Raw genomic sequence first — 20135 nt, forward strand, 5'->3', positions numbered from 1 at the left:
AACATGTTGGATTAAAAACAAAATATGTATTGCGCATTAGCAAATAATGTACAAACGTATGACATGTTTTCATCTTACAACCACAAACACAGACACGTTAAACGCTATCTGTGGCTTTTTGTAGAAAGGCCTAAAATGTTTGTTTAAAAACAATGGAGAAAAGGTAATCGTTTGGAAATAAAAACAATATGGCATACACACAAACCTACCAAGACATGGTCCACCACAACAAACCAACTGTGTAAGAATAAGATTAATCAGAAACAGGACAGAGAAAAGTTAGTCACTTTTGAGCAGCTGGAAAGATCAGGTGGTAGAATTTGTTCAGACAATTTTTAGTTATGCAAATCTTGGCCTTCTTGGAACAGAAGAAACAATGTGTTGGATTAGTGCTTAGAGCAGTGCGCATGCGTTCTCAGAAGTTTGCAAGTACCTGGTTCGATCCCCACAGCCTCAACTCTGGGTTCTCTTAACCCCACACTGCCCTCCTCTGATCTTCTGGCCCAGACTCCTGTGAATCTCCTTGACACGGCTTAAACCTTTTCCTCTGTATTGTTCTGCCTTCCTTTGTCTGCTTGGATCTAATATCCTGCCTGTTCTTCTGTCTTCAGGACTTTAACGTCTGGGACTCTCTGGGCAGCGTTCGCCGTATTGTGTTGGCTGTCCAGCTGGAATCCACCTCTTCTCCTGAACATGGACTGAACTTTAAGACCAGCTAATTTAATACAATGGTAATTATCCTTCGCCCGATTAACTTGGTCGCTAACCTGTGTTTTCCTCCTGCAGAGGTTCCTGCCTAGCTGCTTACTGCAAATTTGTCATTTTTAATTAACGCCTTATGAGCTATCATACTGTCTTTCTGTCTGTCTGAATACTGGGTCCTCAGTTCTGAGCCAGGACCTGGAAGAAAACCTGTTAGAGGCTCTATAAAATATTGGCCATAGTACAGCAAGTCTAATTTGCTAAGATCAAAGCATTTTTCTGTGCTAAAATGGCCCAGTCTAGAAGTCACGATAGGAATCAAACGGGCTATCTATTGCAAGACTCAATCATTAATGTTCAATGGTAGTCTTCGTTCAGTGCCACTGCACTTGAAGTATTTCTAGGAGAAGAATGGACAAACATTACAGTTTTTAAAAGTGCAAAGGTAAAAAAAAAGAACATAAAATATTATCTGTGATTAGGAAGCTATACAAAGTGTGAGTGACCTGAATTGAAATACTGTTAAAAAAGTTTAGTTTCCTATAGGATTGAAATTAAATCTTCTACTCTTTTAAATGATGTACAACTTTGTGATGCACTTTAACATAAAATAATAAATTTAAACACTGAAATTTGTTAAAACAAGAAGGAACACTCCTAGGAACAGTCATAGAATATAACGTTTTTTTTTTTTTTTTTTTTTTAAGAGCACTAAATATCCCTATGTGGTATAGTCACCTAAAACAATATGGGGACTACTCTGCAGCCTAAGAGGACTCTTGTGTTTTAAGGATGAAATAAAACGTTTTTTAGAGGGTTTGTAATTAACTTGATTTGACTTGATTTCATGATTCACTGTAAAAAATCACATTAGGTTTCCTCAATCCGATGCTCTGGCTAAAACTAAAGCTCCAATCTGATCTGGGATTTGTTTTGTACACCATGATCAAAGTTCAGCTTCAGATGACATATAGATTCCTACCTCTGGCAGATTTATTTTTATTCATCAATAAGTTGGTGATGACACAGGCATCTCCATAGCGACTTAAACAAAATACAAAGGACATCATGCTGAAATACATTTTTAAAATTCCTCCTCAATAATCAGTAAAATAAATTCTATTGGATAAACGCATCCAAACCCTTCCTATAATTGTTGATCAGCTTCATGTTGGCTGTGGTATCTCTTACCTTTGGAAGTGAGCTCCATGTTTCTGTGTTTGGAAGAAATGAGCATCCCCCTAATCTTTCCATCCATCCTGTGTCATGTTTAAATTGTCTGACTAGACCAATCACAGTACATTACGTTTCAAATGACTGTAATACTGAAACATCTAATGTCGACAAAGATCTGCAGACTGTTGGTCTTGCATTTCATGATAACTTGATTAGGTTTCCTTTTCCATTACGTGAAAACTAATATGTTTTCCCCTACTGTAACAGAGGAAAATATGTTTTCTTCTTTGAACACATAACAGTTCATGAAGGTCAGTCAAGATGTCTTCCTCCCTGGTTTCTCTCCATGGTGGTCAGCAGTGTCTCTTGGGTTCTTTGGCTTGGGATAATTCCACTAGCATAGCTCACATTCATCAGGATAGCCTTGGTAATGATCTTCTGCTAACAGCCTTCTGAGTACAGTTATCTCTTTTTACCGCCTGTGATCTTTTGTTTTTGCCAAGACCTCCCACAAACCAGCTGAAGATAGCATTTGGTTTTAACCCCATTGATTGGTTGAATCCATTCCTTTCTACCTCATGCAGCCATATGAGACACCACAATCTACAAGCCGACTTGGCAGAGTTTTTATGCAGGATGTCATTCCTGAGATGTCATAGATTCAAACTATGGTTTTGATTGGTTGATTATGGTAATTGTGATGCTTAAGAACCACATGGTTAACTTGTAAAGGTGTAGAACCTTAAATAATCCCAATTGGCAACAGTTATGTAAGATTTTGGAAATGCTCTTTTACACAAAATGTAAGTCAAATATAGAAGTTTGCTCATTTTGTTTGAAAATCTGTATTATCATATTTTGACAAAAGCTAATATTCCTGCCAGTCAGAGGAAAAATGTTTATCAATTTGAAAAATTAACTTGCTTCTAAATCTAAAATGTCAGCCTACAGTAGATAAAACCTAACCCTAACCCTAAATGTGTCAAAAAATAGATAAACTCCCAAAATTCTGAGACAAAAGATTATTTTTTAGAAATGTTTCTGGCATTAACCCTATTCATTTCAGACACTGTCGGGTGTATTACTTGAGCGCTGATAACATAAACAATTCTGACTTATTGCCTGGAATTGAACTTGTTTATGTTACCATGTCTCATGTATGCTTGCTATTTCTTTGCTAACCCTCAAATTTTTCACAATACATACAAAATGTCTTGTATGCACAGTAGCAAAAATGACAGAGTTGGGCAAATACTCAATAAAAATATGCAGATTGATGCTTAATTGTGAAGAAGAAGGATCTTTTAACACCACAATAAAATACAACGTCCTTTTAATCCCCATTTCCATTTGCTACATCTCATACAGTAAGCACACAAACAAGTGTAACATACAGAGTCCAGTCACTGGGCATACAGAGAACAACTTCCTAATAAAGTCACAAAGTCCACAAAGTTCCTGGAGCTGTCTTTGTGGAGGAAGTCTTTGATCTCTCAATGCGGAGGGACATGCAGTGAAATCGCTGGAAGGGGAACACAGTGTGTACAACTCTGCTTGCAGACAGCTGCTAATTCACAGTTAGATTTGGAAAGTGCACACAAGGTACTGATCTTGTAAGTAGCTGGATGAATATTACCTCTACTGTTCTTCACTACCATAACACTTAGTGTTACAGAGCTCCATGTAAGACAGCAGTATTTATATGATGTAAAAAATAAATGACATGACATATCAATATTCACAGAAACTATTGGAATTGATTTCACAATATCTACAAATTCACAAGTTAATTACATTTTCTGACAAGTTTTTGCCATTATTAGCCTCTTTAGATGATCTATTTTTCTCAATTTTCTACGTCTCAAGACCTTTCCATCAATACTGTAGAGGTTATGTTGTATAAAAGGTAATATTTAATGCTCTACTAATTAGCATAAATATACTCATATAGTATTATACTCTTAATATACCGTAGCTCACTTTATAAGATGATATGGTTTTAGTGTATTGAACTCTGGCCCTGTTATAGAAAATGCCACATAATACAATCAAATCCAAACTTGAATGGCAGCAGTACTGTGAACAAATCCTCTGAGCTCTATCGTCCTGCTCATCCTAGTGTGCATTTATGTTGCTAAAATCAAATTTACTGCAAATAATAAACTTTGCTGTTTTCCCATTTTCTTTATTTTTTGCCTACTCCTTTTCAGTTTCTCTCTGTAGTCGTCATTGGGTTACAATGATTTTATTGTGGGTTTGCTGCAGAAAGCAGAAGCTCTGAAAGTGTTTTCCTCTTTTCATGGTACTTTAATATACACTAAAGGGGAATGTAAAGGAAAAATTGAGATCTGCTGAAACAAAAAAACGTTTAGACAAAAAAAAAAGACATTTTAAACAATGTGAGATGTGAAGTAGATTTTAAGATAACTTCTACATACAAATAAGAGTTTACATGCTTTGTGAAAGTATTTCATACTCTGTCACTTTACAAACATTTGAGAAGTACAGTGGTTGGAGCATTGTGCTGGGGGGACGCCTTAGTTGGGAAATCGTAAGTTGTTAGTTGATTAGAGTTATTGGAAAAAAATAAATAGAGACAAATGAAGGAAGCATAAAAAAAAAAAAATAGAATTTAAAAAAGTGCATTAAGGTTTATGCTTCTAATGTGACACAGTATGGAAAAGGACAGGATGTAGGAATACTTTAAAAAAATATGTCCATTGCTTACATTAATCATAAATGTATTGATCATTACATATTTTAAGAGACTCAAACTGACTATAATATATTTTTTTTCCATATTAGGTCACAAATTCGGCTATTTTGTTTAGAGCCATCATTCTACAGTAACTCCTATCCAGGTTTTTATGAGATCCAGACATAATTATCAGCCAGAAAGCAGAGGGAACAAACTTCACCAGCTTCTATTCCAAATAAAAAAAAAATTGCTAAGGTAAAATAATGATAAAAAAGACACGTTTTAACTTAAACTGGCAAAAGATTACAGAATTCAAAAAACACTTTGTTTCTGTTCTTCATAAAACAAAATCCAATAAACATTTAATCTTTTGATCATTTATGTATAAAAAGCAATTCAGAGAGAGTGGCTTTTGAATACTGATGTTTTTTGACAAGTCAATCGAATTTCATGTTTTAAACAAGGTTTCTGCAAATTTTTAGTAGCTTGACTTTTTAATTCCTCATTTCTTAAATTAAGGACTTTAAAATAAAATCATAAAAAGAATACCAAATGCTAATGATGCATTACAATTTCTATTTGACTAAATAGAAACACAATTAAGTAAAAATATATGTTTGTAAAAATAAATCCTACTTTTTTTTGCCAAGCATTTTCAAAGCTCTTTCATGTAGTTTACCCGACCCAACATTTATATGTACAGTGAACTAAATTTTCTTATCGACTATTAGTCTGATATTTTTTTTGGACCTTCACAGTTTACCATTTCACACTTCGTCCATACAGCCATTCAAACTTTAAAAGCATTAAAAGCTGATAGTTTTATGATCTATCTCTGTATTTCATTTTAACTTTGTTTTTATTTAATATAAATATATATAGTTTTGAGTTTCTCTGCTGTTATTGTTGTCCAATGTGTATATTCGACTGAAATGCAACTTCATTCAACCTTTGGTGCTTTTCTATTCAAGCTACAATAAAATACGCTTTCTGTCACGAGGAAATAGTGAACTATAACAAGTTTTTAAAAACTGTATTTAATCATAAGCAGACATTTAAGATTGGGCTAAAATGCATGTAAAAATCTGAAGTTAATTTATGAATTTAAGGCTTATAACTGACACAAACTAAGGCTTTTTTAGATGTCTTAGGAACAGAAAACCTATTTAAAATAAATTAAAAATATGTAGAGTCAGTCTAAATTTGTATAGTAAATGAGGAAAAACACTTTCAGAGGTTTGTCATAGGTGCGCAGCATAAGCCTCACATATAAGCCTGTGAAAATGCATAAAGTTAAAAAGTGTTTATGCAGCTGGTTGCTAGTGGGTAATGATGTGACTCTATGCCCTGTCTAAGTGTTTATAGCACTCTGCTGCTGCAAGTTACAGATTACAGGTATAAACATGTACAAACTAAAATGGCTGGTACATTTTACATGATTGCCCAACAACTTTTAATACAGCATAAAAACAAAAACAAAACAAAGCACACCATTTCTTCCTTTTCTAACAGTAGTTTGATGAATTGTGCATATCGGGGCCTTAGAGTACGTACTTCAAATACGCAGAAATATCCAGAATGCACCTGGCAAATAAAACATCATTCTGCTTAAAATCAGATTGTATAAATACATAGGATCAAATGACAAAAACAGATTGTCTCATACACATAATGAAGTCACTTAACAAATGTGAACAAAGCAGAAAATAATCACCTTAACAATGTCTGATTACTGTATTTTCTCTAGGAAAAGGGTATTTCTTTTAACTGGGTGTTGTTTTGTCCTACAGTAATTCCCAGCATGTAGGTTACTGTTTACAAAGTGTCTCTGAGGATTATTTAAAATCAGATGCCTTTGTTGTCCACAGAAAAAAAAACCCCAACATAAAACCAAAATCAACACCATCAGACGTCACAGAGGTAAGGATAAATGAAGAGCATGGACTCTTGCAATGGCAGAGAAATGATAAACATTTTGGAATAAGCGCAAATGAAGCAGGGAAATATTGGCTTGTAAAGTAAGGAAAAGAGTGATTGTTCTCATGAGGTTAAAAATATCTAACAATATCTTTTTTTTTAGCTGTGATTCAGAATTTGTCTCCATTCTGAGGTAACGGTGGTAGTTTATTGGTTAGCTCCACTCACCAACAGCATACATTAAAATGATTGTTGTTATTGACGGCCCTGGAGCCTTTAATCTCATTACAAGGTCTTCGCACAGGAGTAGGTCTGTTAACCCTTCATACCAAGAGGCAGTTTTATAGTCTGGGTCGTCTATGTTTAAGGGCTGGTTTAGGATGGGAACAGCCACACACTGCAGTAGATAAAACCTACAGAGACCATTACATGTTTTTGTACAGATACAGTACCATGCAAAAACATTAGAACTCCTTAAACGTTTGGGGTTGTCACATAACAATTACTAAATTCAACGCACCTTTTTAAAAATTTTTTTGTAATAGCCAGCACAAAAATGATCCGTAATTGTGAAATGGAAGGAAAAATGCACATGGTCCTAAACATTACAGTACAGTTTTCTTCAGCTGTATTTATAGAAGAAAACTAAAAGAATCGATCAATTACGTGAAAGTCTCAGAGGTTGGTTTCTAAACATTAGTTAAAGGGAATCAGAGAAGCAACCAACAGGCCAATGGTAACTCTGGGAGATGAGGAAATCCATCTTGCAGAAGGGAGTGTCTGTGGACGGGACCCCTTCTAGTTATGTAGTCCACCAAGCCTGGACTTAATCAATAAAGGGGTAGAAGAAAGCAATTATTAAAGGCCCATTTATGCTCCCTTGGTGCAGATATATAGGTCTGCCCATTTCTAATACTTTTCATGTGTTCATGAAAGTGGCAGGGTTGCTAGGTAATTTAACCTCTGGAGGGCAGTTCTGACTTGGTTCCACAAATTGGAGCCGAGTTTAACACCTTACACAACCATGCTTCAAAGGGGATTATTGTGTTAAATGGAGAGTTACTTTTCAAGCCCATTGTTTTTCATTTTCTGGGTGAAAACATGGTGGTGGCAGCATCATGATGTGGTTTGGCTTAAAAGACAGTTGGATGGTTAAAGTTGAGACTGGGGTGAAGACTTACTCAGTCTAACATTTTCCGTTTTGTAAGGGGTTTGATTTATATGTCGGAGTATAAGGGAAAGCCTAGAGATTTTTTTTTTTAAATAAGAGAATAAAGTGCAACATTAGTAACATTATGAACATAAAATCATAACTTTACGAGCATAAAGTTATACATTTACGGGAATAAAGTCATAAAATTACGAGAAAAAAGTTGAAATAGAACGAGAACGAAGTCATTATACCACAACCTGTTTCAGAAAGAAAGCTTCGAGCTTCGACCAGTAGATGAAAGCCGACCAGCTCCACCAAACAGCAACCTGAGTTCACTTTGACATCCTGCCCAATTTAATTCTGGTGTGCTTAAAGATTTCCTTATTTGTTAACCTGATGCCAAAGTATAACTACACATGATGCTCAACATTCCTTATTTTAGAGAAGAAATTGCTTGTTTTAAGAGTTGTCATAAAGTACAACGTTATTCACGTAAATTTTAGGTTTTTGTTCTCGTCATGTTGCGACTTTATACTTGTAATTTCATTACTTTATTCTTGTAATGTTACAACTTTATTCTCGTAATATTAGGACTTTATTCTCATAATGTTGCGACTTTATTCTCGTAATGTTACAACTTTATCTTCGTAATATTGCAACTTTATTCTCGTAATATTAGGACTTTATTCTCATAATATTGCGACATTATTCTCGTAATGTTACAACTTTATTTTTGTAATTTTATTACTTTATTCTCGTAATTTTAACAATTTATTCTCATAATGTTATGACTTTATTCTTGGAATATTATAACATTATTCTCATAATATTCTGAATTAATTCTCAAATTAACATGAAAAAAATCTCTAGCCTGGCCCTAATACTTCGTCATAGATTTATCCATTTAAAACACAGAGTTTAATCTTATTGGGATTTCCAATAAGATTAAACTCTGACTGGAAATCCTGAAGTAGAATTTCCAAAGTTGAAAAATAAAGGTTTGTAGGCATGCTGCAGCCAATCAGACTTTGAGTTTTTGCTATGATAAAACAACCTAGCAGACAAGCTGCTGTAAGCTGCAGTAAAAGTAAAAAATCTAATAAACCTTAAAAAAAAAAAAAGAAAAGCACGTATATTTTTCCTTCCACGTGACAATCCTGGACCACTTTGTGCTGACATACATTTAAATTTTAATAAAACTCAATAAGGTTTGTTATTATTACTTGGAAATATTTAAGGAGAGAAAATACATTTGCAAAACACTGTAGTTATGCATAATGTTCTGGAAATGCAAACGTGAGCATGTCCAACTCCTTTTCTTTATGATGAGTGTATTCACCAAGGCACATATATTATCTGTCGTTACACATAATCAGCCAGTTAAAACAATAAAAGCCAGTGGACTAGAAAATGTACAGGCAGCCCTTTGAGGCCGCATTGTGTGTGTTAAGATTCAGCGCAAGCTGAAGGCCAGACTCTGACAATTATTAATGATGTTCCTATAAAACTATACAGGCTGCCCCAGCTAACAGAGCACAATAAAGGGGCCAGCAAATGGCTTTCCTTCTGCTTTCTGCACTATCAGTGTGTGTCTGTGTGCGTACAGTGTGTCAGCGCCTTATCACTGGTAATGAGTTACAATGAAAACAGCGAATGCATGCTTGTGCTAACTTATCATAAGCAAAAACCCAAACATGTCGAAACGGTGGACGTACGATTTGACTACAGTACAAAACGGCAAGCAATCGAGATACAGCAAAGGATTAACCACAACAGGGAACAGGGCCAGAGCTACAGTGAATGTGGAGAAAAAGAAACGCTGCACAAACACAGACTGATGAGAGAATGCGCTTCCTCCCAGGTCCCGACTGTGATGGAAACTAGCCTCCCAACGACACAGCCGTGCAAAAAATATCCAATGTTTAAGAAAAAAAACACAGACACACAAAACATGCGCCCGCACACACACACACACCCACCCACGTTAAGATGTGATGGACTTGGCTTAATGCAAACCTATCTTAATCTTTCAAAGCCGACATTTGGTTCAATTCAGTTTAGGTTGTTTGCCTTCATGATGGCGGGCTTTCTGTTGACATATGTAGCCCAGTAGCCTAAGTTGAAAATGAAGAAGAGAACTGGGAAAATGATGCGAGATATCTTGTCCACTTTGCTGACGCGGTTGTAGGATTTCTTAGCCTCTGTATAGGGGTCGTCCATTTTATGCAGAAAGGAGTGTTTGGCTGAAGGTCCCGGGGCGCTCTTAGCAATGGTGGTTAACCCTTGATCTTTTGCGACGTTGATACCGTAGGTGGTCCCGACGATGTTGAAGGTGTTGTTTGCCTTTTTGGACAAAGTGGCAGATTCTCTTCTCTGAAAAGGAAGAAGGCAGTTAAGGTTGTGAGTCCCGAGGCAATAAACTAAACAATACTTCCATTTGAACTCATAAAGAGGAAATAGAAGCAACACCACGAGACACGAGACACACACAAGAACAAAACAAAAGCCTAACCATATCTTTAATCCTGGCCATGTTAGCCTGAAACGGTTCCTGAAAAGAAAAGTAGAAAAGAAAAAAAGTTTACCAATTATATTAGAATTACCCAACTTACAGAATCTATTCATCACTATCTAGCTGGAAGTGGCTTTTTACATTTTACAGTTTTAATAATGTCAAATCAACACTAAATTAAACAAATCTGGATTGCAGGAGGAAAATGTCATGAGTAAAAATATCATGACCAATATATCAGGCAAATAAAGAGTATGGCAAAATTGGAACAGTTCTCTTATTTTTTTATTTTGGGAGAACCAGGCTGGACTGGCGTCTGGTACTGCTAACAGTAGCAGTAACAGCACAGAGCAGGATTAGAAACAAAGCAAAAAAATAAAAATAAATAAATAAAAAAGAAAGAAAAAAAAAAGAAAAACAGCGCCTGAAAACATGTCTGACAAACTGTATCAATGAAGGCAGCCAGGCCTTTTCAGGCAAACAGCTTGTGATAAAACAAACATGACAAAGGCTGTGTGTGATAGAGCGAGCTAGAGGGTCTGCCGATTAGTATGTCTTTCACTTTGAAATCGCAAAGGAAGACACAGTTTTATCTGCTACATTGATACTCTCACATAACTAAACTTGCATCTCTGGAGGATCCTTGCAGTCTGATGGAGCACAGCGCAATGAGCAATATGGAAGTGGGGGAAACAACCAGGGCAGTAAGATGGATTACTGAGCAGACTTTTGGTTTCCTGTGGGTTTGTACTGTAATCATTTCCTTCACACCATCTATTCCCACTGTGGCCCCTTTTCAGATCAGGTCTACAACAGTGCATATCATAGAAAAGAGCTACAGATTCAGTACTTCTATTTTCCCTTCAGTTATAAACCAATGTGAAACGTTCCTCTATATTTCCATACATCTGTCAAGCATCACATCATCCTGCAAAGCTGTCAACACCCCTGTTTTTTTTCTTCCACATTTCCTGATGCCAAAACCACAAAATTCCATCCCATTGTAATACAATGTAATGCATATTGTTGAACTGCAAAACCATAGTTGGGATGTCTGATGGTATAGATGTCAAAGTTTCCTCATGGAGAGACTAAAAACGTGTCCAATTGGATGGAGAACATCTGTAAACATCACCTTTGAGGTTTGCACACGATTGATTACCAGATTTCGAACAGGACTTTGACAAGACCAATACAACATATGGATACATAAATCTTGCAGCAGTATGTTGCAGTGAGCTTGACGCAGACATTTTTGATTTATGCTCAATATTGAAGCGTGGTCTGCGCTATACGCTGTGGGTCTAGATACGGCCGAGGAGATGAGGAAGTGGGGGCGAGTTTAGTCTGATAACGGAGGGACATGAGGGCGAAAAAGAGTGGGGATCCAAGTGGTAAAAGGGTCCCAGCGTTCTCGCGCACCTTGCTCTTCTAGCTGGTCAAACTTCACGAGTTGTTTTCCGCAATTTCGGTCATAAAAACAAAACAAGCCGGCTTCCTGTTTGCGGCACTGTTTGCGGTCAGCTACAATTTGGCAGAGGTGCTGCTAAGTGTCTGCGGAAGGGGGTGGGGACGTTTTTTTGTTGACTGCAACACCTACGCAGAAGACCTGGTTTTGAAGTATAAATCAACCTTCAAAACCACAGTGGAGGATGTTCTTTTTACAGGGTGGATCATCAAAAGAAGTAGTCCTCCTAATTGTCAATCCTTCTGGTGATAAGCTTTATGTAAGGCTGTCCTACAGTACGTGGTCATCCCCATTTTCACTTACCCGTGGTGAGTCTGAAATAGTAGAAAAATGGCAAATCTTCTTTTTGAAAGTAAGCTTGTATGAGCGATGCAGACAGCAACTTTTAAACAGATTGTGCACGAGTAGAAATGGGATCGTGCATGCTCTTGCACGTGTTTAATGGGTGTTCCCTCTCGGGTACGGGTCCAGGGTTGTGCGTGTGCATATTATAAAAATGGATAGGGTGGGTTTTTTCAAAGATTCGCAAAAATCCTCGACTATATCTTTTGCAGCATTGAGACTGGAGCATATGTATTGCTCTACTCTTGTGAATATGCACCACTAAAGAACCACCCTAATAAAACAATTTAAAGAAAGTGTAAAAGACTTTAAATACTTGTGAAAGGAAATATGACTATTGTCCTCTTTTACTTCTACAATGTACCTAATGGAAAGTCTTTCACTGCACACAACTTCTCATGAAACAAGTTCTGTTTCATATGGAATATATGTTCATATATGTTCAATGTTACATGCAAACAGCTTTTTATCTGTATCTATTTACCCTTTTAAAGAACTTGAATAGGAATTATTGGAGTTGGAGCTCTAGATCTACTACAAAAAGAAGCTTTCAAGTTTCCAGCCAAAGATTTAAAGAGTTAGTTGAGGAGGAGATGTGTGAGAGTGGCTCCTGATTAAATACGAAGGGCAACAGGAAGAGAATGATCCTCAGTTTGCTTCGACAGCAACTCCTGTTGGGGTCTAACAGAGCTAACAAACAGCCCTGAGTCGGACTGATGCTCCAAGATAACCGGATGCTTTTCCATCCATCACCCAACAGGGCTCCTCTATCATAGTGACGGCTTAGATCAGCAGGAAAAACTAATTACTACTTTCAAGTGTCGTATGACCTTAATCAAAGATCAATCGACTCCTCAGTCTTTAGCATTAAGGATGTTCTATGCACACTAATCTGACAAATGAGCTATAGTAAGTCATATTCTGTTGCTTTTTAGCAAGGCTGTCATCTGTACTAATTTATTGGGCCTAATTATTTGGGAAACCATCTGTGGTATTGGGCTGTATGCATTTTGTTATAAACCTAATGCGTCACGGTAAATAATTTAGTTCTGTTGAAAGATTTGTGTGCACTATTCAAAGAGGTTTGACTAGCTGAAGGTAGGAAAAAAAAATCATATTCCCTTCATTGACCTTGTCTGCTTAACTCCTGCAAATTGTCGTTTAAGAATTAAAGTGCATCTCAAGGTGATAAAGTATCCAAGCGTAATTTTGCCTCCTTGTGCTTCACTGCATTCAACTCAGAGGGTGCAGGTGTGAACGTAACTGAACCTTGGGACAGTCTGCCCCCCCCTTCCCCATGATTGGAGATGAAATGTTGCCATGTTTAATAGCCTCAAGCGTGCAAGCGTGTGGGTGTATGAGAGTGTGGGCAGCTTTTGGAGAGCCTCAGTGCTTATGCTTGTATCTTTCAGTCTGTTTTTATTTAGACAACATTGCCAAAGGTGGCTAATAACTGGCTTATCTGTTTGGAGAAATGCGTATCTACTTAGCTCCACTACTGCAGAGAAAACCCCCTGTATGTGTCATCTAAAAATATTAGAAAAAAACAAAAAAATTAGAGGAGGCTTTACAAAATGCAATCACAATTTTAGACAAAATTCCAAAAAGAAAAGTCAGCATTATCCATACTGACATGCAATAAGATAAAGCAGACTTAGCTTACTAAAAGTATATATTTAAATATATAAGCGGTAATTACATCAGATGTCTTTACATATCCCTGTTTTTGTTGCAGGGCAGATTTTTGTGAAAACCTCACCAGGGCTGAAACAATTAATCGGATTAATTGTGATTAATCTACTATTGAAATAATCATAATTTTTTAATTGAATAATCGTTAACTAGTATATAGAGATTCTAAAATGTGTCTTTAAATGACACAGCAACCAGCTTAGAGCAGTAATTATACCAAAATTGTAAAACATATACAAATATTTTCCATTTAAGAGAGAAAAAAACGTTTTCGTCTGTCAATATCCTCTCTCCAGAACTCCTCAAGTGGAAAAGTTTTAGTTTCATTTAATTTTAGTTAATTTCATAAAAAGTCTTCTTTAAGGAACTTTTTGCTATCCGATTATTAATGGATTAATCGAATAAGTAATCGACAGATTAATCGATTGCAAAATAATTGTTAGCTGCGGCCCCAAACGTCACTCACATTGTGGCTTTAGCAGTGAAAGCCAATGCAACATCAGTCGGTAACTGTGTCTCTGCTAAGGCCTTCAGAACATATATTTCTCAGAAAGGTCCAATCAGGCATCACAGAGATTCAAGGATTTCCATTTCTAATATCCACTGGCTAAACCCTGAGATACTCCCTATTTTTTAGTGAATTAACTGATTAGGCACATGGCTTTTCACAAAAACATTAAACCTTTAGCGGCAAAGTAAAAAGAAAAATGCATGGATTTGTCTACGGTTTACAGTCTGACACCAAAACATAAGCCTGGTGGTTGTTGCTTGCTCGAAAGTTCTTTCAAAGGAGCTCTTCTTATTTTCAACATGTTGCCATGTTACAGCCAAAAACCTCAGAGGGCTTCTTTTATGAATATCTGCTGGACCAAAATAATAGTGAGGTATAAGAAAAATAAAAAAATCTTGTCTTTTGTCTTTTTGGTCCTGATATGAAAAATGTCTAGCTAACAGTCCTGTCAGATTGTCCCTCCTGAACTTTGAAACTCTGCAGCTCCTCCAGAGTTACCATTGACTTCCTCTCTCTCCTGATATATTGATTATTGCTTTCCTTTCATAGCTGGTATTTGTGGGAAAACTGACATCTCTTAACAGGTTTGCAGTCATACTACAGCTTCTGTCTCCATTCCTGAAGGATGAATGAGATTTTCAAAGCTTGTGGAATTATTTTACAGCAGTAATCCTGCTGTAAACCTCTCCAGAAAATTTCACACCCAATAAGTCTTTATGATGCTTCCCCCTCAGGATGATGCACTTTTGTATTGTTCTGTTATATAAGATCCCCCATAGATACCTTGAAGCTTGAGGTTATAATGTGACAAAATGGGAAAAGGAAGAAACAACTTGTGCCAGGCGCCGTAGAGCTCGAAAGTCCGCATGACAAACTGAGTTGAAACTCCAAAGCAGCCTCATTTGTCTTGCAGTTTATCATATCAGATCAAATCTTTTGCTCCATTGGTTATGAGGGCATGTATTTAAATTCTGAAGCCTTCGCCTTCCAGTGGCTTATTTCTGTAGGGAATGTGATGGTAGTATCTTGTATGTCCGTGTGACCCCATTCTTTTTTATCTATCATGACAACTGCGTGCTCAGCACAGCCCCTAAGAAGCCCAGGCTGTTTCCATTAAGTTTAGCCTTCAGAAGAGGAAAAAAAATAAACATCCCTGCCGACTCCAAAGTTCTCCTTTTATCCCTGTTGGTCTCAAGACCAAATGTCAAGCAATAGAAAAGAACTACATAAATACAAGTGGGTAGGCTACATTGATTGGATCAAACACTGTAAATATGTGGCAAAAATAGATGTGCTATAGAATCTGAGGCAGCCAAAACACATTTCTTCTTATATTGTGTTTCCGATTGACGTGTTTTGACGTGCTTTATTTGGGACAGTTTAATTATGCTCGCTTTGGGATTCGTTAGTTTTTAAAAGCAATCCCTTATTAAAGCGTCAAGCTTTTTGCATAACTCATGAGATTAGATTTCTTTGATTAAATCTAAAGAAATAATCATGAAACTACTGTAACATTCATTTTAGGTTGCCTGTAATTTAGCCTAACCCATTGTGTTTCAACGTACCATGTATGAAACATACCTACGGGTTTGTAAATAAACAGAACTATGACATTTTTAGTAATCTAATAAAGCTATACATAGTCAAAGAGTCAACATTTATTAATTATTAGCAGTAATTCTGCTTAATCAACCTCCAATCTAGCATTAAATGGCAAAGAAACTGTTCAAACGTTTTTTTCTTAAATGCACACTGTTGGCATTCAAAAGCCCTAAGCTTTTTTTATTGTTTTTTTCCCCCACCCAGATCTCTTCAAATTTTTTTTCACACATCTGACAAGTAAATATAAAATATGATTTTAAAATAATGATCACATTTGCTGTAGATGAAAAGCTCTCCATGCCTATCTAGATCTATGTAGAAAAACCTTTGTACAAAGCTGAGTTCAACTTTACTAACCAAACTCAAAGAACTGCCAAAACAACAACTACAAACCTCCCCAAAAGAACAAATTTAAGTCAAAACACTGCTAATATTCACTAAGAGGTGAGTTTTTTTTCAGGATTTGCTTAATTTACAGTATGAGCCATTGTCCACAAATGGAGAAAACACAGAAAAGCTGTGATTCTTCCCACAATTACTCCAAGAGGAGTTTACAAAGGAACCAAGAAAAACAAGTGAAGCTCTTTAACCTTATATAAGTGAGTTACGTTAAGTGTTAATGATCTCACTGTAAGAAGGCTATTTTCTCAGCTTTTTCAGCTTTTTCCTCAACCGCCATCAGATTGCTGAAATGTTGAAATAAATTTCTAAATCAAGTCAAAGACTCTGCACCACACCGATTACATGAAACCAAAAAAGAACTCATACTAAAAAATGTTTTTCTACGCATTTTTGCACCATATATGTACATCTTTGCACTGCTCTGAACTTCCACACATGCGTCTTGTACCGTTTTTTTCTCCCACACTGTTTACATTCGATTACTGCTGCACTTTATGAAATGGAAATGTTCATATCACTTCTAAGCTGCTGCTCATTTACTGTCTGAAAGCTGTACAAAACGAAATTTTTTATTGTAAAATTTGTCTAAGTCTAAGGCCAAAAGGGCATCAATTAGCCTTAGCAACCTGAAACCACAAACAATGCAAAGCCCTATAAACACTGTTAAGAAAAGTCTTGATGATCCCCAAGAATTCTGGTGAAAATTCTTTGGACTGACTAGAGAAATTAAAAAATGTAACTTGTAATCTATTTGGAGCCATTATTACATCTGGCTCTAAGATAAAAAAGAAGATGATAAATAATGTCCAAACAAGGTGGGGATAATATAATGTGATTACAGATTTGGAAAACTTGCTATAATTGACAGAGCTATGAATTTTGCTCTCTGGGTGCGGCTATCATTTTCTGTCCACCTCTAAATGGCAAAAAAGAGAGAAGGTTTTGATTTTCCCTACTCAAAATCTAGACTTGTTTCTGATTAAGATTCAATACCATAACCTGAAACATGCTGTTCATGCTCAAAACCATCCTAGTGTGGCTAAAGTTACATTTCTCTATAGTGAGGTAAAAGACTCACTGCCAGTTATCAAATTGGCTGGCACAGCCAAGTATTAGCTTTAGGGGGAAATTACTTATTTACACAACTCTAGGTGGGTTTAGATGACTTTTCCCCCTTAAGAAGCAAAATCAGCAGTCAGTTTTCTATATTTCTTAGGATTTTATTGATAATATGAATTATGGAGGGCAAATATGTTCTCACAGCTTTACATGTAAGCAGGTTACACTCCTGCATTCAAAATAAACGGTCTGCTCCAGCTGCAAGCAGAAGTTTAAGGGGGTCACACGCAGAACATAAGAGCTAGTTATGTGTTTTGATTTCACAACTTAAAAAGGAATATTTACCCCTTTTCTTGTATTCTTGTAAATAACACACAAACAGTATGCAATTCTTTAAGTTAAGATTCACTGGCTTTCATGCAGTGAGGAAGGGTAAACCTCAGGTGATTCATTTGAAGAGAAGCACGCTCACTCTCTAATCTGCATGCAGATGTAAGGATGGCATCTTTTCTGGGGAGAGCGAGCGCACACTGCCTTTAAAGAGCGCCGAACATATGCTGCGATTGTAAATCAGGGCCAACGTCTCTGGGAGTTTACTTCTGTTTTTGCTCTCAGTGTTCCGCCCCAATGTTCCTGTTCCATTTGGCTGCTAATGAATAAATAAAAGGACGCTTTAAAGTCTTTATAGAATACTGAAGGCTGTGTTTAAAAAAAGGAACCTTCTACGTGTGGCCAAAGCTTTTTATGGGATTTTTCTAAGAAAAAATAAATAAAGAAAAGATTATTTTGAATATCGAGGTCAAATCTGATTTAAAGTGCAGGAATGACTTTTGAAAACAACTTATTTTGATTCCTCATTCTGAGGTGCTTGAGGTGGGAAAGAGCATAAATACCATGGAAAAAGCACAAAGTTGTTGTATTGATTGTTTAATCACTCACCCTTATCTCCATGCCCTCTCTTTTCCCATCCCACGCCCAGCTGCGTTTGGTGAAGTAGTTGACTGTGGCAAACTCTATCAAGGCAGAGAAGACAAAGGCATAGCAGACAGCCATGAACCAGTCCATGGCTGTGGCATAGGCCACCTTAGGGAGGGAGTTTCTAGCACTGATGCTCAGAGTGGTCATGGTTAGAACAGTGGTGACCCCTGGAGACAGAATGAAAGCACAAATAAATAGGTTCAGGCAAGTAAAGAAGCTTTATTTTCTCTTTTAACAAGATTCAAAACTTTAAATTGGTCCATTGTGGGTGTTTAAAATCAATAATCTAATTAGAGTTAGTACTTTTAGATTTAAGTAAAGATTAGACCCTGCCCAACAGAGCTTTATGTAATCTGCTGTCTAAAAATCTGAGCTTCACACTACTGACACAGTTCACCGATGCGTAACATTGCAAGTGCACCGGGTCAGTGTTTTAAGTTCAGATGACCAGAAACGAGTCCCTACTGCATTAGACCACTACAGGGGTCTATTGTTCACTATTTCCTCCGTTTTAAACAAGTCTGATGCAAGAATTGTTTAATAAATCATAAACGGATAAGTGGAGCCCTGTATGACGGTGAGTTAAGAGGAGCTTGAAGGGACAAGCCATCTATCTGCTATAAATAATTAAAAGAAACAAAAACAATGAGTATAATGCAATTATATAACCAGATTTTAAGTATATTATTGTAGAGAAGCATACAGATGTGGGCTGGTGCACTGTATAGAGTTGGGCTCCGAATTATTTATTTCTCAGGCAGATTAAAATCTTTGAAACAAGTTTTTTGAGGCTAGATGTTAAGTTAATGTTTTCTCTGATAGAGACTCTATAAAGTGGGCTTAAGAGTAGAGAGTTTTGAAGGAGGACCTTTCAACCTTTATAACTTTCTCATCCCTAAACACAAATAATAAATACTGTAGATACAAAAAGCAAACATTTGTCTAAATTTCATTTGGATCCCAGTTTTCAGTACAAGCTGTGCCATTAACAAGACGGTGTTACCTTCAATAAAAAGTTTAGGTTGAGAAAAGAGAACAGCATATCCCTGTCAACTAAAATGAATTAATTGGAAAATGAATCCACTGGGGTGTAAACGGAAAATTTCATAGATCATTTCACATCCCAGCCTCTGTCACTTAGCACTGCTGGAAATGAGATTTGGCCCGGACAATGGATGCCCATCCAACCACATAAAAACAATCCCATCTCTGTTCCAATCTATCTTATCTCAGAAAAAAATGAACATATAGAAAACAGGGAGAGAGAATGATTGCATCGAAGAGGAGGGCGGTCATCTCATTTCAGTGAAACATGAGGGGAGAATTTGGACAAAAACACGTAACAGATATCAAGAATTTCATTTCAAGCCATTCACCTTTAAAAACGTAAATAGTCACCACCAATTTTTAACTATCTATTGTAATTCCACTTCAATTTTTTGCTGCACTGAAAGGTGTTTTTATTAGAACAGTTGGCAATCCTAAAACCGAAGAAAAAGTGGGCAATTACAATAATAAAAATGAAAGGAGAACATAAAAGATAAATAAACCCAATATAATTGTCTAAAGACCTCAATAAAGATCTCATTAATCTGATCAGTGTGTGATTGTTGAATTAAACAAAAGTGATGTTTAACCCCTGCTATAGGCTTTATTAGAGAGACAAATAATTTGTACTTAAGTCAATTTTACTGATGACTCTCCAGTCATCTCCAGTACGGTAAAAAATGTAGTCGAATACATTCGCAATGCACTGTATAGATACTAAAAGCTGATGCAAGTACATTTTTGGCAAAGATTATAAGGAGAATTTGTTCCTCAACCCAAATGTTTTCTATGGGCCGGATCTATGGAAGGTTTGCATGTATAAAAACGTGAGCTATTTCACTGCGCACCCTAAAAAATGTACAAACTGATCTATCA

At 36.5% G+C, this 20135-nt stretch overlaps 1 protein-coding gene across 2 annotated transcripts in view; it reads right to left on the reverse strand.

Annotated features, from left to right (window-relative positions):
* Window positions 1-8451: 8451 nt before the first annotated feature.
* Window positions 8452-20135, reverse strand: part of LOC107082562 (gamma-aminobutyric acid receptor subunit alpha-3-like) — a 159667-nt gene continuing 147983 nt past the window's right edge. The window contains exons 9-11 of one of the 2 annotated variants that reach the window (XM_015371317.1): window positions 18174-18379; window positions 10159-10197; window positions 8452-10019 (exon numbers count right to left, since the gene is read on the reverse strand). In XM_015371317.1, the coding sequence (XP_015226803.1) occupies window positions 9699-10019; window positions 10159-10197; window positions 18174-18379 (566 nt within the window). In that variant the 3' untranslated portion in view covers window positions 8452-9698. The remainder of the gene's footprint in view (window positions 10020-10158; window positions 10198-18173; window positions 18380-20135) is intronic. The other variant, XM_015371318.1, reaches the window with a different exon arrangement.

The sequence above is a fragment of the Cyprinodon variegatus genome, unplaced genomic scaffold (genome assembly GCF_000732505.1).
Source record: "Cyprinodon variegatus isolate N-32 unplaced genomic scaffold, C_variegatus-1.0 Scaffold56, whole genome shotgun sequence".
NCBI lineage: Eukaryota > Metazoa > Chordata > Actinopteri > Cyprinodontiformes > Cyprinodontidae > Cyprinodon > Cyprinodon variegatus.